We start from the raw sequence: 27165 nt of genomic DNA on the forward strand, positions 1-27165 counted from the left end.
ACCTCCACCTTTGTGCAAGGAGGAGCAGGAGAAGCACTGCCAGAGCCCTGCAAAATGACCTCCAGCAGGCCACAAATGTGCATGTGTCTGCTCAAACGGTCAGAAACAGACTCCATGAGGGTGGTATGAGGGCCCGACGTCCACAGGTGGGGGTTGTGCTTACAGCCCAACACCGTGCAGGTCGTTTGGCATTTGCCAGAGAACACCAAGATTGGCAAATTTGCCACTGGCGCCCTGTGCTCTTCACAGATGAAAGCAGGTTCACACTGAGCACGTGACAGATGTGACAGAGTCTGGAGATGCCGTGGAGAACGTTCTGCTGCCTGCAACATCCTCCAGCATGACCGGTTTGGCGGTGGGTCAGTCATGGTATGGGGTGGCATTTCTTTGGGGGGGCCGCACAGCCCTCCATGTGCTCGCCAGAGGTAGCCTGACTGCCATTAGGTACCGAGATGAGATCCTCAGACCCCTTGTGAGACCATATGCTGGTGCGGTGTGCCCTGGGTTCCTCCTAATGCAAGACAAAGCTAGACCTCATGTGGCTGGAGTGTGTCAGCAGTTCCTGCAAGAGGAAGGCATTGATGCTATGGACTGGCCCGCCCGTTCCCCAGACCTGAATCCAATTGAGCACATCTGGGACATCATGTCTCGCTCCATCCACCAACACCACGTTGCACCACAGACTGTCCAGGAGTTGGAGGATGCTTTAGTCCAGGTCTGGGAGGAGATCCCTCAGGAGACCATCCGCCACCTCATCAGGAGCATGCCCAGGCGTTGTAGGGAGGTCATACAGGCACGTGGAGGCCACACACACTACTGAGCCTCATTTTGACTTGTTTTAAGGACATTACATCAAAGTTGGATCAGCCTGTAGTGTGGTTTTCCACTTTAATTTTGAGTGTGACTCCAAATCCAGACCTCCATGGGTTGATAAATTGGATTTCCATTGATTATTTTTGTGATTTTGTTGTCAGCACATTCAACTATGTAAAGAAAAAAGTATTTAATAACATTATTTATTTCATTCAGATCTAGGATGTGTTCTTTAAGTGTTCCCTTTATTTTTTTGAGCAGTATATATCTGGTAGTGATGCTTAATGCACTCACACAGTCACTGAAACGTCCTGACTCTGATGTCAATGCTTACGTCTTGGATGCTTTTAGTAGCCTGTCTTCATGCCATATAAAGTCACATAAGTCATTGAAAAACAAGTTGCTATTATCAAGAGGTTCATGAATAGAACCAAGGATGGTATTTTGTTCCACTAAAATTGCTTCTGTTAAGAGGACAGTGAGAGGACAGGGCAGGGTATATTTTACTTTTTGTCCTGGATGAACACTCATGCGTACCAGCACTGTCGTTGAGTACTGCCTTTTAGATACCACTAATTTACAACTTCCACAACTCACAACAAGTTGAGGTCATGGTCCCTTGTCCCTGCTGATGTTCCTGTCTAGACCAGCAGACAGACAAGCTGCCTTACCCTTTGGTGCACCATTCCACATGGTCTGTTTGACATTAGGACAGCAATTTAATGTGTTGTGAGCACAGAAACAAATACAAACCCTTCCAGAAAAAATTTTGCAGTCAGTGCAGTATACAAGTACCTCATCCAAAATAACTTTTTTTTTACTTCAGTACTTATTTCAGTGTAACTGCAGTTACAGTGCAGTATAACTGCAGTTCAACTGCTTCACACTGCAGTTATTCTGCAATTACTGTGTCCAAAATACCACAGTCGACTGCAGTTACTGCACTTTTATTGCAGTTTCAAAACTGCAATCTTTTTTTGTAAGGGAAAGGCACTGTGAATGACAGCCACCGTGTTTTGTATGGATTTTATAGTGACTGTATTATACAGTACTTTATAGGCCTATGGCCTGTTTACTGCCAAACTCTGTTCCTCCCTTGGGTGTTTGCATGTAGATGAGTTTTACCTAGCAACCACATATAGCACCCTCCATTTGGACTGGTATCAAGGGATCGAAAAGCCTTGTACTTTCCTGTGTAGGCCTACATTGATACCACAATCTCAGTTCAGAACGCAGTGCCGCCTCATAGCTGTTTGGTGTCCCTTTCAATTACCGACCACCTGTAGCATCAGAGGTCACAATCACAACAGCAGAGCTCGGTGTTCTATTTGCAATTAAAACCTCTGGCATTATGTGTACAGCCAGTTTCTTTGAATTACTAACAAAGCCAGAATTGCTGCATTGATGTTTGAAGAGAAAATCTAATTGGCCCTGAAGTGGGGAAAGCTGTCCAATCAGCTGCCTGTGGCCCACCTGCCACCTGGGGAAACAGACATTCATAGACCCAGAGACACTGATTAGTTGTCACAGGTATAAGATGTAATGAACACCGGAGAACGACACCTTTGTAATACTACATCAGGATTACATACTGGTTCATTAGTGCTGGAGGAGTTACTATTCCCAATGGAAAATGAATACTATCGCTACCTCGCAGTTGCTTTCCAACCAACAGTGAAGCTGGAAGAAAATTGTATCTTTCGCTTACTGTTAAACCAAGGTGTTTCTGTGCTTGCATTAACGTGTTGTGATTTTAAATAGATTGTTTCCTATTAATTAACTTTCATTACTTTTAAAGAGTGAGCCCTTCTCCTTGCTGGAATTATTTTGACACTTTTAGTAAAAGATCAGATGTATTGCTTTTCTGCTAATGCTTAGCAAACTAATCAGCTAATTGAAATGGCAATGGACAGCCAATAAACTTAATCCCTCAAATTAGAATGAATCTTTGCATTGAACTGTATACTCTAAGAACTCTGAATCAATGGGTATTCTATTACATCTAAACTGTTACCTAGCACAGATGTTATTTACTGATGAATTACCCTCAGCAGGGAGCCAAACTGGTTGAATCAACGTTGTTTCCACGTCATTTCAACAAATCAATGCAATGTTTTGAAATTCTTGCATAGATCAGATTTTATATGAATAAAGACTTGCTAAAGTGCCCAAATTCCAGTGTTGGGTAGTAGTGAACTACATGTAGTTCAACTAGTAATTGAACTACATTTTGCAGTAACTGGGTGGTAGTTCAACTGAATTCTAATCTATGCAGTATTTTCAGTAGTTAGTTATATTCTCGCCGTGTAGCTAACTACTGGAACTACACACAATTTTTTTTTTTCTGCAAAAAGAAAAGAAAATATGGGTGAAGTTGGCCAGAATCTCCTTTTCAACATCTGTAGCCATGAAATGTTTTGAAAGGCTGGTGATGGCCCACATCAACACCACCATCCCAGACACCCTGGACCCACTCCAATTCGCATACCGCCCCAACAGGTCCACAGATAATGCAATCTCTATTGCACTCCACACTACCCTTTCCCACCTGGACAAAAGAGACACCTATGTGAAAATGCTGTTTATTGACTACAGCTCAGCATTAAACACCATAGTGCCCATAAAGATCAACACTAAGCTAAGGACTCTGGGACTAAACACTTCCCTCTGCAACTAGATCCTGGAGGAGGTCAGAGACCAGGCTATGTGGTGCCAGGACAACAACCTATCACTCATTGTCAGCAAGACAAAGTAGCCGAGCACGCCCCCCCATTCACACCACCGGGGCTGTAGTGGAGCGGGTCGAGAGCTTCAAGTCCCTCGTTGTCCACTTCACTAAGGACCTATCATTGTCCAAACCCATCAACACAGTCTTGGAAGAGGGCACAACAATGCCTCTTCCCCTTCAGCAGGCTGAAAAGATTTGGCATGGGCCCTCATGTCCTCAAAGTTCTACAGCTGCACCATCGAGAGCATCTTGACTGGCTGCATCACCACTTGCGAGTGTTGTCACGATACCAGATTTTATTACTTCGATACCAGATTTAGTATCAATACTCAATACCGAAACAATACTCGATACTGAAACGATACCATGGCAAAAAAAAGAAAGTGTATTAGCTAAATTGACAGAATATATATTTTTTTACAGTGAATGTGTTGATAACTAGTAGAACAAATATATAATTTCTTATTTTATGAATTGTGACGCCTTTGTGCCATTTTTTTTTTTTTAAATCTCATTAAACAAAACGTATAAAATCTCCTAAGCCTTTGTTTACCACAGACCTTATTTTCGGCATTTATCCCAAAAATCCATTAATTTGTATGTTGTTTTGCTGCTATGTCGTTGTCTTAGGTCTCTCTTCTTGTGATGTGTGTTTTTGTCCTATATTTTTAAATCCCAGCCCCCGCAGGAGCCCTTTTGGCTTTTGGTAGGCCATTAAGAACAAATTCTTATTTACAATAACTGACTTGCCTAGTTAAATAAAGGTTAAATAAATACATTTACCCATGTCCAACGTACCATGGTGGAGTTAGTGCCTACGAAATGTATACTACGATTCCCGAGTGCATTTCGCTTCCCAGGGTGCAATGCTCTGCCCAGGGCTTCTGGCTGCTACTAGCATGATTGCATTTCACATTACTTTTGGGTTGTGTAATTATATTATAATGCTTACATGAATGTCATGCTGAATATATTCATGTCATTTGTCATTCAAAAATAATTCAAATTGGCATCCAGATTGGCGCTGTGGTCTAAACTTAATAAAAACACATTTTTTTTTTATTAAGTTGAATATGTGCTCTTTATGACAGAATGTTTAAAATTAGGTGAAATAATACTAAGTTATACTATTCAAAAAGGGCATGGAACATGGATACTGGTGGGGTGGAACAACCCATTTTCTAAGTAACCTTTCAGTATAGGTAACCACTCTTGTCCCCTATACTAAATTCTCTCACCTCCATGTTTCTATTTCCGGTAGCTGGTTGGTGGGTTCGTCCTAGCCATCGGTATCTATGCGGAGGTGGAGCGGCAGCGCTACAAAACCCTGCAGGGGGTGTTCCTGGCCCCCGCCATCATCCTCATCGTCCTGGGGGTGGTGATGTTCATTGTGTCCTTCATCGGTGTGTTAGCCTCCCTCAGGGACAACCTGCTGCTCCTCAAAGTGGTGAGTAGTAGACTCACACAATTGCATACAAGACTGGGATTTAAGTTTGAGGTTTATCAGGTTTACTACACACCAGACCTGGTTCAAATACAGTGCCTTCAAAGTACTCACACCCCCCTTGACTTTTTACACATTTTGTTTTGTTACAGCCTGAATTTAAAATGTGTTAATACCCCATCATGTCAAAGGGGAATTATGTTTTTAAATGTATTCAACCCCTTTGTTATGGCAAGCCTAAATAAGTAAAAATGTGCTTAACAAGTCACATAATAAATTATATGAACTCACTCTGTGTGCAATAATGGTGTTTAACATGATTTTTCAATGACTACCTCATCTCTGCATGATGAAGTTATTAATTACACTTTGGATGGTATATCAATACACCCAGTCACTACAAAGATAAAGGCGTCCTTCCTAACTCAGTTGCTGAAGAGGAAGGAAACCGTTCAGGGATTTCACCATGAGGCCAATTGTGACTTTAAACAGTTACAGGGTTTAATGGCTGTGATAAGAAAAAACTGAGGATGGATGAACAACATTGTAGTTACTCCACAATACTAACCTAAATTACAGAGTGAAAGGAAGGAAGCCTGTACAGAATAAAAATATTCCAAAACATGCATCCTGTTTGCAATAAGGCACTAAGTAAAACTGTAAAAATTGTGGCAAAGAAATTAACTTTCTGTTCTGAATACAAAGCATTATGTTTGGGGCAAATCCAACACAACACATCACTGAGTACCACTCTTCATATTTTCAAGCATGGTGGTGGCTGCATCATGTTATGGGTATGCTTGTCATCGGCAAGGGCTAGGGAGATTTGTTGTTGATACAAATATTTACATTTACATTTAAGTCATTTAGCAGACGCTCTTATCCAGAGCGACTTATAAATAAATGGAATAGAGCTAAGCACAAGCAAAATCCTAGAGCAAAACCTGGTTCAGTCTGCTTTCCACCAGACACTGGGACACATTCACCTTTCAGCAGGACAATAACCTAAAACACAAGGCCAAATATACACTATAGTAGCTTATCAAGATGACACTCATTGAATGTTCCTGAATTGCCTAGTTACAGTTTTGACTTAAATCGGCTTGAAAATCTATGGTAAGACTTAAATGGATGTCTAGCAATGATCAACAACCAACTTGATAGAGCTTGAATAAATTTTAAAACAAAAATGTGCAAATATTGTACAATCCATGTATCGAAAACTTACTCACTCACAGCTGTAATCTCTGCCAAAGGTATTCACTCAGGGGTGTGAATACTTATGTAAATGAGATTTCTGTATTTCATTTTCAATACATTTGCAAAAATGTCTAAACGTGTTTTCACTTTGTCATTATGGGGTGTTTTGTGTAGATGGGGGGGGGGGGGGGCATTTTGAATTCAGGCTGTAACAACACAATGTGGAGTAAGTCAAGGGGTACTTTCTGAATGCACTGTATGTCAAATACAGTATGTTCATGTATTTAAGCTCTGCTTTATTTACCTTGGGCTTTACAATTATGGGACTATTTCATTGGTTCCATTGTACCTGGGGAAAAATGGTTGGTCGCTAAATCCGACGAGAAATAGGACCATGTAAAAACATCTAGCTGGAGCTCGTCTGAGCGGTTGGCAGGATATGCCCTCAACTGCTGTAAACTTAATGCTGATTGGTTTTGGTTCTGTCAACTATAGTGCTGTTCAGTTAGAACATGATATGTAGGCCCATCACTGTAACTTGGTCACCAGCTCCGTCCATTAGAAGGTTTTATATACAGTGCATTTGGAAAGTATTCAAACCCCTTGATTTTTTTCCCCCCTACATTTTGTTACATTACAGCCTTATCCTAAAATGGATTAAATAGTTTTTTCCCTGATCAATGTACACACAATACCCCATAATGACAAAGTGAAAAGCTATTTTTTTGATTGTTGCAAAACCCCGAAAATATCACATTTACATAAGTATTCAGAGCCTTTACTCAGTACTTTGTTGAAGCTCCTTTGGCAGCGATTTACAGCCTCGAGTCTTCTTGTGCATGACGCTACAAGCTTGGCACACCTGTATTTGGGGAGTTTCTCCCATTCTTCTCTGCAGAACCTCTCAAGCTCTGTCAGGTTGGATGGGGAGTGTCGCTGCACAGCTATTTTCAGGTCTCTCCAGAGATGTTAGATCGGGTTCAAGTCCGGGGTCTGGCTGGGCCACTCAAGGACATTCAGAGACTTGTCCCGAATCCACTCCGGCATTGTCTTTGTGCTTCAGGTCGTTGTCCTGTTGGAAGGTGAACTTGCGCTCCAGTCTGAGGTCCTTAGCGCTCTGGAGCAGGTTTTCATCAAGGATCTCTCTGTACTTTGCTCCGTTCATTGCTCCCAGTCCCTGCCACTGAAAAACATCCCCACATCATGATGCTGCCACCATGCTTCACCGTAGGGATGGTTCCAGGTTTCCTCCAGATGTGACATTTGGCTTTCAGGCCAAAGAGTTCAATCTTGGTTTCATCAGACCAGAGAGTCTTGTTTCTCATGGTCTGAGAGTCCTTTAGGTGCCTTTTGGCAAATTCCAAGCGGGCTGTAACGTGCCTTTTACTGATTTGCCGCTTCCATCTGGCCACTCTACCATCAAAGGCCTAATTGGTGGAGTAATGCAGAGATGGTTGTCCTTTTGGAAGGTTCTCTCATCTCCACAGAGGAACACTGGATCTCTGTCAGTGACCGTCGGGTTCTTGGTCACCTCCCTGACCAAGGCCCTTCCTTCTGCCCCAATTGCTCAGTTTAGCCGGGCGGCCGGCTCAAGAAAGAGTCTTGGTGGTTCCAAACATCTTCCATTTAAGAATGATGGAGGACACTGTTTTTTTGGGACCTTCAATGCTGCAGATTTTTTTTGGTAGCCTTCCCCAGATCTGTGCCTCGACACAATCCTGTCATGGAGCTCTACGGACAATTCCTTTGACCTCATGGCTTGGTTTTTGCTCTGACGTGCACTGTCAACTGTGGGATCTTAATATAGACAGGTGTGTGTACCTTTCTAAATCATGTCATATCAATTGAATTTACCACAGGTGGACTCCGATCAAGTTGTAGAAACATCTCAAGGATGACCAGTGGAAACAGGATGTACCTGAGCTCAATTTTGAGTCTCATAGAAAAGGGCCTTGATATTTTTTTTAAATAAGATATTTCTGTTTAGTTGATTACATTTTTTTAGCAAAAAATTCTTAACCTCTTTTCACTTTGTCATTATGGGGTATTGTGTTTAGATTGGGGTGGGAAAAAAAGTATTTAATCCATTTTAGAATAAGGCTGTAACGTAACAAAATGTGGGAAGGGGTCTGAATGCTTTCCAAATGCACTGTGGGTGTGGTGCACAACACTTCAAGAGAGGACAAATAGTATGTAAGAGTCCTTAATTATAGAAATCTTCTTGAGGTGGCAGGGGAACATGCTCTGACTTGAGGTGTGCTGGGTGGAGACCTGGACTGCATCCAAGCGCACTGATTGGTTGGAATTGAGAGAGCTGTAGGCTGTCATTGTAAATAAGAATTTGTTCTCAACTGACTTGCCTAGTTAAATAAAGGTTAAAAAAAATGGTTGACAGGTCTGAAGGCCAGTCAGGTTAAGAGGGCCAGCCTTTTTTACAGTACAATTCCATTGGTTTCAATTGTTAAATTCTAGGGAGTTCCAATCTGCAACACTCACTGCATGGACATGGAATGAGCCTTATGTGCTTCTGTGACTGTGTACATTCCTTGAAACAACAGTCTTTCTCAATATAATTTCAGGTCTTCAGTGCTAGTGGCACGAGACAATTTAGCTCATATCAGTATGCAAAGTATGTGCTAAGCCATAAATGTTACCTGAAAATGTTTGCATAGCATCACAGTTGGCTGGGTTGTTATAGCTTGATTTGTCTGCAAAATCAAACAAGCGGTAATTAAGACACAACCACTAATGAAAGTCCACTAGCTCCATAATTATCACTGATTTATTAATTTGGAACAGTTTACCCACCTGCGTTGACATTTTGAAATATGTAATCGTACTGTAGCAGGCCCTCATCCATTTTGCATTTTTCACTTTGCTCTTTATGAATTAATGACCAAATGAATATTAATCACATTTGAGATGGTTGCATCCACTTTTAATGAGACACCAGTACTTGTGGCGTATTGAATTTGATTCCTTTACATAGTTTGACTCACTTTTGAACATATTTGAGTTTTTTTTGTCTTCTACTAAAAGCAAGGTATTTTTACCCTGAAGAAATTCTGCAATCTTGTTTAATTGGGGAACACTTGATTTTTTTTCTGCTGCAGTGCAGGAAACTACAATGCAGGCTGTTTGAATTGAGCCTGATATTAAAAGACATTAGGCATACAATCAGCAACATCTTAGAATGGTGCCCCTTCAATTTCATCAATGATTGATCAATACATTTGTTTTCCAGTACATTTGTTTTCATATATAAAAAAGTTGCTATGAAAATGGTAGAGAGCAGCAGCAGTCTAGATGTCAGAGCTAACCGTTGGTTTTGTGGTTAGCAAGATACGAACAAGGCAGTTAAACCACTTTTCCTAGGCCGTCATTGAAAATAAGAATTTGTTCTTAACTGACTTGCCTAGTTAAATAAAGTCAAAAAAATTAAATAAAAATAATTCTGATCAAAGGGACTCTAACCAAATGTCCATTAATAAACCATTAAACTTGACTGTTCTGTGTATTAACCTTTTTTTAAATGTTTTTTTTTTTTAGTTTCTCTACACGTTGACAGTCTGTCTTATTCTGGAGCTCCTTGGTGGCATCCTGGCTCTGGTTTTCAGGCATCAGGTAAACCCCAATTATATCACGTTATTAAACTCATAATCAGAGATTTTCTCTCAATCTCTAAACTCAGCAAAAAAAGAAACGTCCTCTCGCTGTCAACTGCATTTATTTTCAGCAACTTAACATGTGTAATTATTTGTATAAACATAAGATTCAACAACTGAGACATAAACTGAACAAGTTCCACAGACATGTGACTAACAGAAATTGAAAAATATGTCCCTGAACAAAGGGGGGGGTCAAAATCAAAAGTAACAGTCAGTATCTGTTGTGACCACCAGCTGCATTAAGTACTGCAGTGCATCTCCTCCTCATGGACTGCACAGATTTGCCAGTTCTTGCTGTGCGATGTGCTGTGCGAAACATTAATTGTTTATGGGTCATTAAACAAGCATGGGAAACAGTGTTTAAACCCTTTTACAATGAAGATCTGTGAAGTTATTTGAATTATCTTTGAAAGACCAGGGTCCTAAAAAAGGGGCTGTTTCTTTTTTTGCTGACTTTATATACATGCCGTCTGTTATTGGATACATTTACCTGGGCTTGTGCAAAGTTCTGATTTGAAAGGGGCAATCACCAGCTGCTACATCCATTTTTGGACATATAAATGAATATGTACACATTTCGTCTTGAAGAATATAACTTATAAATGCCTCATGAGAGGCCAAAATATAAGCTTGTTTTACTCCAGTGTTTGTAAACAAAGTAAATGTAAACAAACACTATCTAGCCTCAAGATGGTTAAAACTATAATGTTCATATCATGGATCCTTACATGGCTCTGTCTATGAATTTGAGTGTGGTTACATTTTTCCAGCCCCATCCTTCAGCTTTTTACTGAAACGGTGGCTGGGAGACGCTTTGTTATTGTTTCTACTGCTGATTGCCGCTTTACATTGGAGAGCTAACAAGTTTATGAAACATGTACATTACAATATGTCAACGTAGTGGGACTAAATCAGTTGTGTTGATATCAGGCATGGATATTAACCGCAAATTTGATATCAGATTGCCACTTGTGGTTTCCATGTAGGCATTTTCAAATCTATTGTCTATGATATTCCAATTACCATTGCCTTTTGAAATTCGTGAAAGATTTCTGGCCTTTACATTGTTAAGCCACTAACTTCTGAGAATGTGAGACCCTTAATTTGATATGCTGGTATCAATAATACAAAATCAACGAGTTAATGTTTTCTTGCATTATGACCCTTTCCTGATGTGTCAATGACAAGAACAAGATCAGCTTGATAAGCACACTTCCATTTGATCTGTATTGAAGATTAGATGTAGAAAACCTAGGAGTCTTTTTGGGAGAAGATGAAAAAGAAGGGAGAAAGTTCTAGAACAAATAGAAAAAAATAATAGCACAGCATTTCACTATTTCATAAATATTTAAGGTAAATGTTTAAACAGCAGTGACTAGTCTAATCTGTAGAGAGAATTGCCATTTTCAAATCTCAACAGTAAGTAATCCTCCAATGGTCAAATGCATATGTTATTGAAAGATATGAATTTAATGTAAACGTCTCCAGTCAGGATAGTTTTCAATCAAAAATGGGTCACACGGTCATTTGTCTCTGAGGAATTTCTCATGACTGAATTTAGGTCATTTTTATTGCGAGGAGGAATAAAGGGAGAGTGTGTCAGTAAAGAGTTCCCCATTTTTATTTTTTTATTTAATAAATTGTTATAATGCTGCCTCCACACTAATATCTCAATCCTACAGTCTTAATACATTTCACCTTCTATTTTACTTTTCCACCATAGACAGTGGATCTCTTAAACAAAAACATTCGCAAAGGAATGGTGAATTACTACGACGATCTGGATTTCAAAAACATCATGGACTTTGTTCAGAGAAAGGTAAGATTTCTGTTTGAAAAATAAGTGGATTTTCTTTGAAACTGTTTGCCAGCTTTTCCCCCCATTGCTGTTGACCAAATGTAATTTGAGATTATTCACTTTGTGACATGGTGGTTGGCCAACTCAAGGGCGAAGAGCAGTTTGTATTTAGAGGATTCCTACTGGGTTGGAGAGCGGTGGATGCTGTCCATGCAGCATTTGGAGTTCTCATTCTCACACCTAACCTTAACGAAATGTGTTATTGAGAAGTCTTTTTCACCAGCGACCCTGCTTTGAGTTGTTACACAGGAAGACTACTGATGATCGAATAGTCACCTATGTTTAAATCAAACACAAGCATTGGGATTTATTTTGAGCATTATACTCACAATATTTTATTCCATGAGCAACACCAAGCCGTTTTGTAGGATGGAAAACGTTGAAGGAAATAACTACTTGGAAACTGTGAATGTTGGAGGACAGGTCTGTCTCCCATAATAGAATATTAACGTGTCATTCTGTCTCAATTCTCTCCAACTGTGACGTGTTTGACATATCCTGAACCACCTCAAACACGGGAGCTTTGACAATCCCCACTGAGGAAGGTAGTGGTGTTAGTTTGGACTTGTTGATAGGAGGTAAATCAATACAACTGCATTGAGTGAATGCTGCTGTCCCCTTTTTATAGCCTTGAAAACCCTTCCAGATTAATAGAAAGGAAAACTCACTATTGAATAAGAGTTTGTGTGTTGGAGCTCTTTCTTCCTAGGTACTTTGACAGGGTTTTCACAGAGAATATTTTTCTTAAGTGCAGGCTTATGGTGAGATGTTGAACTGCTTCAGGTTAGACAGTGTTTGAGTCTACGTCGGACTTATTTTTAGAGTGAGGGAGTAAGTGTAGTTCAGTTTGCTTTTAACTCGGAGGCGTTTCGCCAGCCAAGTTGAAGACTGCCTCTGGAAGTGGTCACTCAGGTTCTATGGGGGAAATGATTGTATTGTGTACCGTAGGATGTCTTTCATGATGGGTTTAGTGGCGTCCGAGGCACAGCTTTTTAGGGAGACGTGACTTTCTGCCACTGGATTGAGACCTCTGCAAATGTATTTGCATAAAAAAACGTTCACTTCACAGGACTGTGAAAAGGTACACTATTAAAATGCAAAACATTTGTGAATGTTCAATGACAATCTTTACACTTTTAAGCAAAGGTCTCTGCTATTCCAAGTTGTTGCATGTGTATGTAATCACTGTAATTATTGCTGGGTATTTTAATAGCACTCAAATGGATGCACGTATCTCAAGCCTCTTTGGTAGAACACTAGATGGCTGCATTAGATTTCTAGCTCGTGGTGTGATATTTCGCTTCAAGGTTTTGCGTGTGTCCAAAACAAACATTTAACATTTAGCACAGGCCGGTTTTTGTTTATTGATCTTTAGAGTAGGCCTAGTATTGCTTTAGCTTGGGTTAGCTCTTACACTCTGATGTTAGTCTGTACAGGCCTACATGGTCTCTGTGGTGAACCATGGAGTTGGTGCATAGCGCTTGTAGAATCTGCTGGAGAAAAGGTTACTTGCTAATCTCCCTAAGCACAAACAAGGACTCTCTACCTCATGTGCTTGTAACTCAATCATGTCAGAGCCACTCCACCTCATTAGTTCTCCATCATCACATCCATGTTTTTTTGTGGGTTTTCTTCAGGAATAAATATGTTCATAGGTAAAGATGCCCTGATTTCTAAATGATTCTCTTACAATCTGGATTTAAAAAGTCACTCAACTAAGAGTGTCTAGTTTACTGGAACTAGCTAAATGCTGAAGTAATTACCCAGAGAGCCATTCAAATGAGTTGGGGGACTGGCATAGGAATCCTGCTGCTCGTAAAAAATAAAAGTGGACTAATATTTATTCATACATTCCCCCATGAGAGCTGTTGGCCCAATGAATGAATGCAGAATAGTGAATATCCATATTATTCAAGTAGAATGTGGAATTTACCTCTGGACATTCTTAATAACAGTGTTAATTTTGATCCCTTCACTGAAACTTTACAGGGTTCTAAATGACCAAATGATGTTTCACACCCATAATGCTATAGCTTCTGGTATAGTACACTTAAAACTTTCTGAGAATCCTATCCAGCTAATTGAAATAAGTACTAGCAAATTGCTGTAGGTGTTTTAAGAGCCTTTTTTAAGGTATGAGATTTGAAGACAAAGCAGACCCACAGTGTGTATCTCAGCTCTTGTAAATTATAGTAATTGCAAAAGCTCAACGTGTAAACAACCTTGCTGTACCAGAGCAGAAAAGTTAGAAATTGTACTTGAAGTTCAAACTAACAACAATTTAAAGCCCTTTATAAGGCTATAGTTCTATGCTTCAAAAATAATGTATAAGCAAATGGCATGCTAGAGTGTGGTAAAGCTAAGAGTTATGCCACTTGTTGTGCATGATGTAAGGACCTGTTAAAAACATGTTGTATTGGATGTGTGTATCTGAGTACACATAAAGGGTTTTTAACTGCTTAATTAAGCCTTTAAAGTTTTGTTTTAAAGAGGGATCAAGGTATAGGCCAGTGGCATAGCGCAGTTTGGAAGCGATTACAGTGGAGTCTTTCTGGGTAAGTCTCTAAAAGCTTTGCACACCTGGATTTTACAATATTTTGCACATTTATTCTTTTTTTTTTTATTCTTCAAGCTTTGTCAAGTTGGTTGTTGATCATTGCTAGACAACCGTTTTCAAGTCTTGCCATAGATTTTCAAGCAGATTTAAGTCAAAACTGTAACTCGGCCACTCAGGAACATTCAATGTCTTCTTGGTAAGCAACTCCAGTGTATATTTGGCCTTGTGTTTTAGGTTATTGTCCTGCTGAAAGGTGAATTCATTTCCCAGTGTCTGGTGGAAAGCAGACTGAACCAGGTTTTCCTCTTGGCTTTTGCCGGTGCTTCATTCTGTTTCTTTTTTATCCTGGGAAAAACTCCCCAGTCCTTAATCATTACAAGCATACCCATAGCATGATGCAGCCACTCCTATGCTTGATTATATGGCGAGTGGTACTCAGTATTGTATTGTCACCCAAACATAACACAAATGTTTTTTGCAGTATTACTTGAGTGTGTTGTTGCAAACAGGATGTTTTGGAATACTGCTATAGGCCTACCATTCTATAAGTGTTTTGATAGTTGTATTAACAATGTTTGTTTCTGTCTGTTCTTTACAGTTCAAATGTTGTGGAGGGCAGGAGTACAAAGACTGGGAAGTGAACATGTACCATAACTGTACAGCTCCTGGACCGCTGGCTTGTGGAGTGCCTTACACCTGCTGCCTCGAAAACAAGGTCTCTGCTGCTCTTCCATCGAGAGCTCATTATGCAAATTACTATATAATAGATTGTTATTTAAATCCATTTTAATGCAAATTTGAAAAAATAATTAATAATAAATCTGTCACAGTACCCAACCAAACACACGACAGGCTGGGAGCAACACAGGGTCAACTCAGTGGAGCAGTTTTGGGTGTTTAAGTTTCTTGCTTGAGGACAAGACGGCAGTAGGTAGCATAGGGGATAATGATGCCAGTAACCCTCTGACTGCAGTTCACTCCCGCCTGCTTTTATCCATCAGTTCTGTGTTTCAAACCAATAACCTTCCAGTTACTGGCCCGCCTCTCTAACCTCGAGGCTACTGTTTTCTCCAAGTGAAAAATTTCACAAGTTCACATTTTGATCTGACAAGTGTCTGGTGGAAAGCAGACTGAATCAGGTTATTTCCACTCATAACTGAACTGTTTAGCATTGTCTTGTTTCAGCAGAGAATGTTTTGTTGTCACATACACCAGTGCAGTGAAAGGTGTTGTTTTACAGGGTTAGACATAGCCCTAATCTGCTCCAGAGGTGCCATATGACTAAGTGCTCAAGGGTCATATCCACATATTTTTCACCTTGTCGGCTCGGGGTATTCGAATCAGCGACCTTTTGGTTACTGGCCTAACGCTCTAACCGCTAGGATACCTGCCGCCTTATTGGAGACCACATCCATAGCAGCACTGCATGTGCCCTAATACATTTGCATACTTGTCGAAAACTTTTCATCAGTAGCTTAGATTTGATCTCTGTATCTCTGGATGCCCCCTATGACGTTTGTTCCCCTCTGTGTTGTTCTGAGCCCTACATTCAACAGTAGGGTCATTCTTCAATTGCGGTGGCATTTTGGCATTGCGTTCTTTTTATTATAATTTATTTGGGTACCTCTTCCCATTCTAAATCAACTATGACAGCTTAATGACTTTTTTTTTAATTGTTGTTATCATGATGATAACATTGTGCCACCAGTAGGAGTAGTAACGCCAATGACGGAAACGCCAATAACAAATAGGTAATTGAGGATATTCTTAAATGGAGGCCACAGATGCTCAAATCTAAGGTCAGTAACCATTTCAAAATAATTTACTAAAGTGATATGATTTAATCATTTTGCTCACCATGTCATTTCTCTTCATTTAAATTGAGTTAACACCAGAAACACGTTTTATTAAGGCACACCAAATTATCAATGGAATCCTCAAATGGATGACCTACTAGAAGGCTGTGATTAACTCATAAATTTCTTTAATATAGACCCCTCGCCTGATAAGTTTGCCACTGGAGGGAATGCTCAAGGTCCCTGTATAACTTTGTAATAAGTGATTTTTCAAGGCAGTATTTTATTTAACCTTTTACTTAACTAGGCAAGTCAGTTAAGAACACATTCTTATTTCCAATGACGGCCTACCCCAGCCAAACCCTAACCCGGACGACGCTGGGCCAATTATGCGCCGCCCTATGGGACTCCCAATCATGGCCGGTTGTGATACAGCCTGGAATCAAACCAGGGTCTGTAGTGATGCCTCTAGCACTGAGATGCAGTGCCTTAGACCGCTGTGCCACTCGGGAGCCCCCGGTAACACCAATGACAACTTGGACATATATATTTGTTTTAAAGTATTTTAATAGCCTTATTTGTTTTTATTGAGCTATACAATATATTAATTGTTTATTTTCTAGCATTTAAAATAAATATCTCTAAATCTGAAAATATGTCACTAGAACTGTACTCATCACTACTGGGACAAGCCAATTTGCTTGCCCTTAGTTCTTTAAACAATGCATCAAAACAGAGGTTTTGAAGTATAAAGGACTTGCATTATGTTTTATTATTGATAAACAGTTCCATATAAACACAAACCAGTATGATGTGCAACTATTTGTGATTTTAAAGTGTTTTTCATGGTTTCTGAGGCGAGGGACTCAAATGCCATCACAATTCAATATCACAGCTTGCAATAACTTGCAATTGTATTGCTTATAATTTATCTGGTGAGAGGCAGAAGTCATTAACTTTTTTAAATGTCATCAACCATTGCCAGAAACATTCCACCCGGGGAAAGAGGGTAATTGGGATCTTTGTTAATCAATATCATGGGGCTGTGATTTGGTTCTGTTTTCACTCATAGCTAAGTAGAAACATTCATTGAAAAGATGAATGTTGTGAACTCTGACAAAAAATCTGACAGTGAAAAAAACTTTGCATTATTCATTTGCTGAGAAAGCAATTGAATGTATATGTAAGGTACACACAACCCATCAATCAGCAGGGGTCCGGGACAAGGTAGTGCACCAGGTGAAGTTAGGTCAGGGGTGCACAGCTGCAGGCAGAAAAGCAGCACTGGATCATCAGGTGGACTGGCGACAGGAACTGCCAGGAATCATCAGGTCAGGCTGTCCTCAGGCACGGTGCTGCGGCCCTCTGGGAGGGGAGACGTAGCACTCACAAAACATGGGGTCTCTGTCTGTGGATGTGAGCCTTTACCATCTCCTCTCCCTCTCTCTCTGAGACCACAGCTGACCAGGCAGGGTGTCACTCAGCAGAACTGACAACCACTTTGTGTTCTTAAAAAGTACAAAGAGAACATAGGCAGGTGGGGACAGGGGGCTTATGCTGCCATGCCGCTGTAAGAGGATCTGGCTCTCAATCCTAATATGTTGTTCTGATGGCTCTCAATCCTAATATGTTGTCCTGATTTTAAATGGCAAGGTAAAAAAAGACTGTCTATTTTATTTAACTGCTTATGGACATGCAAACCTTTTTGTCTAATGTCTCAAAGATTTCAAGTTTTAACCTGTGGCCGAAATAGCAAGTCAAAATGTGCATGCTTTCTAATTCAAGCTTATGATTTTCTCCAGCTGTGCACCCCTGACCTTTCTCCATATATATTTGTTCTTAACTGACTTGCCTAGTTAAATAAAGGTTACATTTAAAAAATAAATATATATATATATATATATATATAGTCAGTCAGTCGATGGGATCTGAGATATAGTAGCAGAGAACCTAGAGGGAAAATCCCCCACCCATCTGGCTTAATGTATTCTCTAAACTCCAGATATTGACACCTCACAAGGCTTCACAGAAAAGCGTGAGACAAAAAATCTTGCGTTGTTTGTCCACAATTAAAATCCGGTCTCTGAAGGGAATAAAAAACAGTCAGGAACATGTCTGTCTTAGTTGTTGTCGTTTTATGCCAAGCATAAATTCGGTCTATTGACATTTCAAATGCCTCTACTTGGCAACTCTCCTGAAGTTTCCGTATTTAAAAAAACTAATCATTTTTTAAAAAGCCTGTCAAAATGCCCATGGGCTGGCTATCATATCACATTTTCTCCTCCATGGTAGCTGTCATTATTGAGCAAAAATATTGAAAGACCACTATTGTTGTTTTCTGAACATGCACAGTTGCTCAGGGATATTTCCGTCAAAATACCCTGAATAATGTATACCTTTATCATTCAAGTGGAATTAATTCAAGTAAAATATAATGGACAACTTCTAACAGCATCATTTTGTCTATAAAAAGAGGTAGGTGTCTGTTTTTGAGGAAAAAAGCTGAAGCTAGTAGATTTCTCTGGTGTAGGTCATTCAGGGCTACATTGATGAGTTGTGTGTTTTCCCTCACTTATTATATACTGTTTGTACCTTTTTAATAAATTATGTGGATTGTGGGGCCCTGCAGGAGTTTTGGCAATGTTTAACAACTTGTTTCAACTTGCCTTTTCTTTCAAAAATGTTGAAAAACTGAGCATTCTGTCGCATTGCTTACTAATATATAAATCAAGGTCTTAGCTAATGTTTTAAATGAGGTTTATTGATTGCTCTTTTGAGCTTGTCCTCTGGCTGGACATTGGGCTACATATCCATTGTGTAAATCATTTGAACATGCCGAGTTTTGCGTTGGCTTGTGTTTTGCGTTCCCTAATGCGATGACTGACTTTTGTGAACTCTCTCTCTCTGAGGGATAATGGCTATGTAGCTATTAGCTGGACTCCCACGAGCCAAGTAGCCTGAAATCCAGAACCTGTTTTGCTGACATTCCACTCCTTGTACTCTGTGTAGTTAGCATGACAAGGAGTGGAATGTTTGCCCAAGCTACTATCTAAAGGGCTTAACTTCTAAAATAGTTCAACTACACCAGGGCTTCTGAGCCTGTTTGACATGAGATCTAATATTTCTAACATCTGTTTAGAAGATCGACAAGTCAAAGGGTTCCCACGTTTAGACATTTTATTAACTTTCCCACAACTTTGTACACACAAGCATCAAGCTGTTTGACTTTGTTTGAGAAAAGCAAGTGGAGATTGTAGAGGAGATTCTTCAAAATGCTGAATTATTTGAATAATCCTCATCAAAAGATGTATCCTAACTTCAAATATGCTTGTGTAACCTGCCAATAATGTTCTGAAATATGTTACATCCCTTTGACATAGTATTATCTTGCTCCTTTTCAGCCTAATGAAGTTGCCAACACACTATGTGGATATAAGGTCCTTGAAAATGAGGTAAGACTTGTCTGATCGAAATGTTCTCTCAATGCGTCTCACCAGCTCAATTTCTAAATGTGAAAGTCTAAATGTGAAATGTATGTGTACCGCTGTCATACAAAGGAACATTGCCGACCAATAACCAAAGTGTCAAATTAATCTTTTGCTTTTTAAACATATCTGAAAGACCATATCACACACATCAATCACACATATTCATAGCTGCGGGAAGTAGTGGTGCTGAGGATGCTGCAGCACCCCTATCCCCATAAAGGCCTGCCATTTACATGTTTACACTGTACATTCTGTCCCTCCTGTCAGAGGCTGGCCTTGCAGGGAGTCATCTACATCAGAGGTTGTACTGATGCGGTCTTCATCTGGTTAATGGATAACTATAAGATAATGGCTGGCTTGCTGCTTGGCATCTTATTACCCCAGGTAAGAGTTAACCACCATGTCAGACTGACATCTGATGTCCACCAATATTACACAATGAATGATTAACGACGTCGTAGGCTCAACTTTGGTTAATGGCTTTAGCAGAAGGCAGGTACGGGTTTCCACATAACGGTTTTAAAAAATGGCAGTGATTATTGACAAATGGAAAGTATTCAGTTACCGTAAATTCCGGACTATAAACCGCAACTTTTTTCCCAGGCTTTGAACCTCGCGGCTTAAACAATGACGTGGCTAATATATGGATTTTTCCCGCTTTCAAATAAAAAAATAAAAAAAACACATTCTGTGACATGCTCAGTTTTTTTGGCGGCATGAAGCTTTCATTAGACCAATGAAATTGCCGAACGGGTTAAGGTCAAACAACTTTTTTGTTTACTGTTTAGATTAAATCGAGCGCTCTCAAACTTCCCATCATTCTGATTACGGTAGTCATTTTGTCACCCTCATCATGGCAAAGACACGGAGAAATGCATATGATGCAGCTTTCAAGTTGAAGGCGATTGATCTGGCTGTTGGAAAAGGAAATAGAGCTGCTGCACGGGAGCTTGGTCTTAATGAGTCGGTGATAAGACGTTGGAAACAGCAGCGTGAGAAATTGACTCAGTGCAAAAAGACAACTAAAGCTTACTGCAAATTTTTTATTTTTTGGTACAAGCTGTGTTTCGTTAAAGCCTGTGTAAAGTTAATTTGTTTCAATGTACCGGTAGGCACCTGCGGTTCATAGACATGTGCGGCTTATTTATGTTCAAAATAAATTTAAAAAAATAATTCCGTGGGTGCGGCTTATATTCAGGTGCGCTTAATAGTCCGGAAATTACGGTATATTGTGAGCTCTTTCATATTTGATTTAGGAAATCACTTTAGAAATAGTTTTAGTTAATAAATGTATCCTATTACACAGATTTTTGTGGTGGAGTTTATCGGTTTCTATAATGGACTCATATCTATAATGGTCTTATATACTGTTGAAGTCAGAAGTTTACATACACTTAGGTTGGAGTCATTAAAACTAGTTTTTCAACCACTCCACAAATATCTTGTTAACAAACTATAGTTTTGGCAAGTTGGTTAGGACATCTACTTTGTGCATGACACAAGTAATTTTTCCAACAACTGTTTACAGACAGATTATTTCACTTACAATTCACTGTATCCCAATTCCAGTGGGTCAGAAGTTTACATCCACTAAGTTGACTGTGCCTTTAAACAGCTTGGAAAATTCCAGAAAATTATGTCATGGCTTTAGAAGCTTCTGTTAGGGTAATTGACATCATTTGAGTCAATTGGAGGTGTACCTGTGGATGTATTTCAAGGTCTACCTTCAAACTCAGTGCCTTTTTGCTTGACATCATGGGAAAATCAAAAATCATCCAAGACATCAGAAAAAAAATGTAGACCTCCACAAGTCGGGTTCATCCTTGGGAGCAATTTTCAAACGCCTGTAGGTATCTATATCCATAGTAAAATGAGTCCTATATCGACAAAAGCTGAAAGGCCGCTCAGCAAGGAAGAAGCCACTGCTCCAAAACTGCCATAAAAAAGCCAGACTACGGTTTGCAACTGCACATGGGGACAAATGTCGTACTTTTTGGAGAAATGTCCTCTGGTCTGATGAAACAAAAATAGAACTGTTTGGCCATAATGACCATCGTTGGAGGAAAAAGGGGAAGGCTTGCAAGCCGAAGAACACCATCCCAACTGTGAAGCACGGGGGTGGCAGCATCATGTTGTGCGGGTCCTTTGCTGCAGGAGGGACTTCACAAAATAGATGGCATCATGAGGAAAGAAAATGATGTGGCTATATTGAAGCAACATCTCAAGATGGCAGCGTAGCCTAGTGGTTAGAGTGTTGGACTAGTAACCGAAAGGTTGCAAGTTCGAATCCCTGAGCTGACAAGGTACAAAAAAAAAAAAAAAGACATCAGTCAGGAAGTTAAAGCTTGGTCGCAAATGGGTCTTCCAAATGGATAATGACCCCAAGCATACTTCCAAAGTTGTGGCAAAATGGCTTAAGGACAACAAAGTCAAGGTATTGGAGTGGCCATCACAAAGCCCTGACCTCAATCCCATAGAAAATTTGTGGGCAGAACTGAAAAAGTGTTTGCGAGCAAGGAGGACTACAAACCTGACTCAGGTACACCAGCTCTGTCAGGAGGAATAGGCCAAAATTCACCCAACTTATTGTGGGAAGCTTGTGGAAGGCTACCTGAAACGTTTGACCCAAGTTAAACAATTTAAAGACGATGCTACCAAATACTAATTGAGTGTATGTAAAGTTCTGACCCACTGGGAATGTGATGAAATGAATAAATCATTCTCTCTACTATTACTCTGACATTTCACATTCATAAAATAAAGTGGTGATCCTAACTGACCTAAAACAGGGCATTTTTACTAGGATTAAATGTCAGGAATTGTGAAACTGAGTTTAAATGTATTTGGCTAAGGTGTATGTAACCCACTTCAACTATATCAATAATGGCCTCATCTACAGTGGTCTCATATCTCGACTAGAGAGGAGGATGCATCCTCCTTATCAGTTTCAAGTCATAGATTGGCACATGGGACACTTTCTATTGGTTTCCAATTCCATGTCCATATTATCAAGGACAGAGGGAAAATAGGACAAATGTGCAACATTGAATTTACACCTTCAGATTCTGTGAGCGTAGTTTCTCAGATCTTATTAAGAGCTTTTTGAGTTATTCTAGCTGTTGGCACAAATAGAACTAATGGGAGCTGGCAGGGTGAAAAATGCCTTACAATACCGCCTGTTTTTTCGCAATTACTTCAGAACTGCGGCAAGCAGCTCGGACATAAGGTAATATTATGAAACAGGGCTCCATGAGAGTCCTTTAGGTACCTTTTGGCAAACTCCTAGTGGGCTGTCTTGTGCCTTTTTTTACTGAGGAGTGGCTTCTGTCTCGCAACTACCATAAAGGGCTGATTGGTGAAGGGCTGCAGAGATGGTTGTCCTTCTGGAAGGTTCTCTCATCTCAACAGAGGAACTCTGGATCTCTGTCAGTGACCATCAGGTTCTTGGTTACCTCCCTGACCAAGGCCCTTCTCCCCCGATTGCTCAGTATGCCTGGGCGGCCAGCTCCAGGAAGAGTCTTGGTGGTTCCAAACGACATCTTTCATTTAAGAATGATGGAGGCCACTGTGTCCTTGGGGACCTTCAATGCTGCAGACATATTTTGGTGCCCTTCCCCAGATCTGTGCCTCGACACAATCCTGTCTTGGAGCTCTACGGACAATTCCTTTGACCTCATGGCTTGGTTTTTGCTCTGACGTACACTGTCAACTGTGGGACCTTATATAGACAGGCGCGTGCTTTTCCAAATCATGTCCAATCAATTGAATATACCACAGATGGACTCCAATCAAGTTGGAGAAACATCTCAAGGATAATCAATGGAAACAGGATGCAGCTGAGCTCAATTTCGAGTCTCATAGCAAAGGGTCTGAATACTTGTGTAAATTAGGTATTGTTTAAAAAAAAATGTATTATACATTTGCCAACATGTCTAAAAACCTGTTTTCGCCTTGTCAGTATGGGGTATTGTGTCTAGATTGAGATGTTTTAAAATGTAATCCATTTCAGAATAAGGCTGTAATGTAACAAAATGTGCAAAAGTCAAGGGGTCTAAATACTTTCCAAATGCACTGTATATCCATTCGGGAATATGAGTGCGTTTGGCATGCTGGATGAGCCTCCCAGTTAGGAATGGAAGACATATTTGGTTTATCTCCCCATACACATTAATTCCCTATGGAGACAACTTAAAGCTTTGTTGTTTTCTACAGTGTCCCATAAACTGGTCAAGGGGTCTAAATACTTTCCAAATGCACTGTATATCCATTCGGGAATATGAGTGCGTTTGGCATGCTGGATGAGCCTCCCAGTTAGGAATGGAAGACATATTTGGTTTATCTCCCCATACACATTAATTCCCTATGGAGACATAACTTAAAGCTATGTTGTTTTCTACATGTCCCATAAACTGGCCAAGACAGAGCAGTATTTCCACAGCAGTGAGTCTTGCGTGTATAACTTGTTCCACCCTTACAGCTGAGAACTAATCATGAGGCTGTTTTGGGGTAAGGGAGGTTGGGGGACATAAGCAAGAACCTTCTCAATAACTGACTTGAGCTGAATACATTGAAGAAATCTATTGTTGTCCATGTAGGTTCGATGTTGAAGCCTCTCTGTTGAAGTGGGACCTTGATGAGTAAGGGAACCTGAAGGGCTTCCTTGTTTGTAACTTACATGCTCATCTACCATAGCTGTGGTACTTAAGTCCGGAAGGAACATTTTCTCCTGCAGCCGGTGAAAATGCAGATGAGAAGGTGTTTCGTAAATAGTCCCACGAGCCTTGCTTCACTACATGCGCCATAAAATGTCCTGTTAATTATCTATGTTTTATTAACAATATTACCACTTGTATCTTGTAGAAAAAGGGATGGAGAGCGCGACAGGGATACACATTTGTAGATATTTAAAGATGGAGGTTGTTCTTTGGTTACCACTAATAAGTTTGAAAATTGTATGTGTCAGTGTCTTTGAAACTTTGTTGTGAAGGGCAGAATACGTCACATGTTAATTATGTGTCCAAATGCAATCTGCTCCTCTGAAAACAATGAATACAATTTTAAGTTATTCTAGAGAGACTTTTGTTTTTATAAATATTAAATAATTAGAATTCTTTATTGGTAGCTACATCCCCCCCCACCCCAATAATTTTGAGCCAATTAACAAAATACTACAGCTCTCCTTTCAAAACAAAACCCCCTGGGCACAGATGTCATTTGTCTATCAGATGTCTATTTTTATTTACATTTGGTTGAGTTGTCAACTAACCTGAATTCAAGTCAAATCAACAAAAAATGTCACCATGACATTGGATTTAGGTTAAACGTTGGGTGAAAAAAAATATAATATTCCCTTACATTGATGACTTTTTCTATATCCAATCAGTTTTCCACGTTGATTCAATGTCATTTAATAAATATATACAGTACCAGTCAAGTTTGGACACACCTACTCATTCCAGGGTTTCTTTTATTTTTACTATACAAAGGGGTTGAATACTTACTGACTCAAGACATTTCAGGGTTGTTTTATTTTTAATTAATTAGTAAAACATTTTTTTAAACATAATTCCACTTTGACATTATGGTAAGCCCCAGTGACCAATAATCTAAATTGAATTACTTTCAAGTTCAGGCTGTAACACAACAAAATGTGGAAAAAGTCAAGCGGTGTGAATACTTTCTGAAGGCACTGTATATGGTTCCCCATATTGACAATCACATGTAGCATTGGAGGGAACAAAACTTGGAGGGTATTGACTAAAGACAGCTTTTGACTAAAGACAGTATTGACTAAAGAGAGCTATTTCTCACAGTAAGTGGCTGTAAAAAGGGTTAAGTCTTCTGACTGGCACTTTTAATCATTAAATCCATTGTTTACTCACATTCTATTGATTGGAAGGAGCTGTGGCTGCCTGTCTATGGGAATAAATGATGATCTCTATCACCTGAAGCTACAGTACATGTACAGTGAGGGGGGAAAAAGTATTTGATCCCCTGCTGATTTTGTACGTTTGCCCACTAATTTTAATGGTAAGTTTATTTGAACAGTGAGAGACAGAATAACAACAAAAAAATCCAGAAATGCATGTCAAAAATGTTATAAATTGATTTGCATTTTAATGAGGGAAATAAGAATTTGACCCCCTCAGTCAGAAAGATTTCTGGCTCCCAGGTGTCTTTTATACAGGTAACGGGCTGAGATTAGGAGCACACTCTTAAAGGGAGTGCTCCTAATCTCAGTTTGTTACCTGTATAAAAGAAACCTGTCCACAGAAGCAATCAATCAATCAGATTCCAAACTCTCCACCATGGCCAAGACCAAAGAGCTCTCCAAGGATGTTAGGGACAAGATTGTAGACCTACACAAGGCTGGAATGGGCTACAAGACCATCGCCAAGCAGCTTGGTGAGAAGGTGACAACAGTTGGTGCGATTTATTCGCAAATGGAAGAAACACAAAATAACTGTCAATCTCCCTCGGCCTGGGGCTCCATGCAAGATCTCACCTTGTGGAGTTGCAATGATCATGAGAACGGTGAGGAATCAGCCCAGAACTACACGGGAGGATCTTGTCAATGGTCTCAAGGCAGCTGGGACCATAGTCACCAAGAAAACAATTGGTAACACACTATGCTGTGAAGGACTGAAATCCTGCAGCGCCCGCAAGGTCCCCCTGCTCAAGAAAGCACACATGCATGCCCATCTGAAGTTTGCCAATGAACATCTGAATGATTGAGGACAACTGGGTGAAAATGTTGTAGTCAGATGAGACCAAAATGGAGCTCTTTGGCATCAACTCAACTCGCCGTGTTTGGAGGAGGAGGAATGCTGCCTATGACCCCAAGAACACCATCCCCACCGTCAACATGGAGGTGGAAACATTATGCTTTGGGGGTGTTTTTCTGCTAAGGGGACAGGACAACTTCACCGCATCAAAGGGACGATGGACGGGGCCATGTACAGTCAAATCTTGGGTGAGAACCTCCTTCCCTCAGCCAGGGCATTGAAAATGGTTCGTGGATGGGTATTCCAGCATGGCAATGACCCAAAACACACGGCCAAGGCAACAAAGGAGTGGCTCAAGAAGAAGCACATTAAGGTCCTGGAGTGGCCTAGCCAGTCTCCAGACCTTAATCCCATTAGAAAATCTGTGGCGGGAGCTGAAGGTTCGAGTTGCCAAACGTCAGCCTCGAAACCTTAATGACTTGGAGAAGATCTGCAAAGAGGAGTGGGACAAAATCCCTCCTGAGATGTGTGCAAACCTGGTGGCCAACTACAAGAAACGTCTGACCTCTGATTACCAACAAGGGGTTTTGCCACCAAGTACTAAGTCATGTTTTGCAGAGGGGTCAAATACTTATTTCCCTCATTAAAATGCAAATCAGTTTAACATTTTTGACATGTGTTTTTCTGGATTTTGCTGCTGTTATTCTGTCTCTCGCTGTTCAAATAAACCTACCATTAAAATTATAGACTGATCATTTCTTTGTCGGAGGGCAAACGTACAAAATCAGCAGGGGATCAAATACTTTTTTCCTTCACTGTAGGCAAAAGTGAGTTGTCGAATGAAGTTTTTCCCTGAGATCCCATATGTTATTGATTTGAGGGTATTTC

General features: G+C 40.1%; 1 protein-coding gene across 2 annotated transcripts in view; it reads left to right on the forward strand.

Moving 5' to 3' along the window:
• LOC106589828 (tetraspanin-15) overlaps positions 1-27165 on the forward strand; it is a 38195-nt gene that overhangs the window by 4857 nt on the left and 6173 nt on the right. The window contains exons 2-7 of one of the 2 annotated variants that reach the window (XM_014180212.3): positions 4803-4988; positions 9735-9809; positions 11577-11672; positions 14867-14983; positions 19466-19516; positions 19820-19936. In XM_014180212.3, the coding sequence (XP_014035687.1) occupies positions 4803-4988; positions 9735-9809; positions 11577-11672; positions 14867-14983; positions 19466-19516; positions 19820-19936 (642 nt within the window). The remainder of the gene's footprint in view (positions 1-4802; positions 4989-9734; positions 9810-11576; positions 11673-14866; positions 14984-19465; positions 19517-19819; positions 19937-27165) is intronic. The other variant, XM_014180213.3, reaches the window with a different exon arrangement.

This window comes from Salmo salar, chromosome 28, assembly GCF_965601325.2.
Source record: "Salmo salar chromosome 28, fSalSal1, whole genome shotgun sequence".
Taxonomy (NCBI): Eukaryota; Metazoa; Chordata; class Actinopteri; order Salmoniformes; family Salmonidae; genus Salmo; species Salmo salar.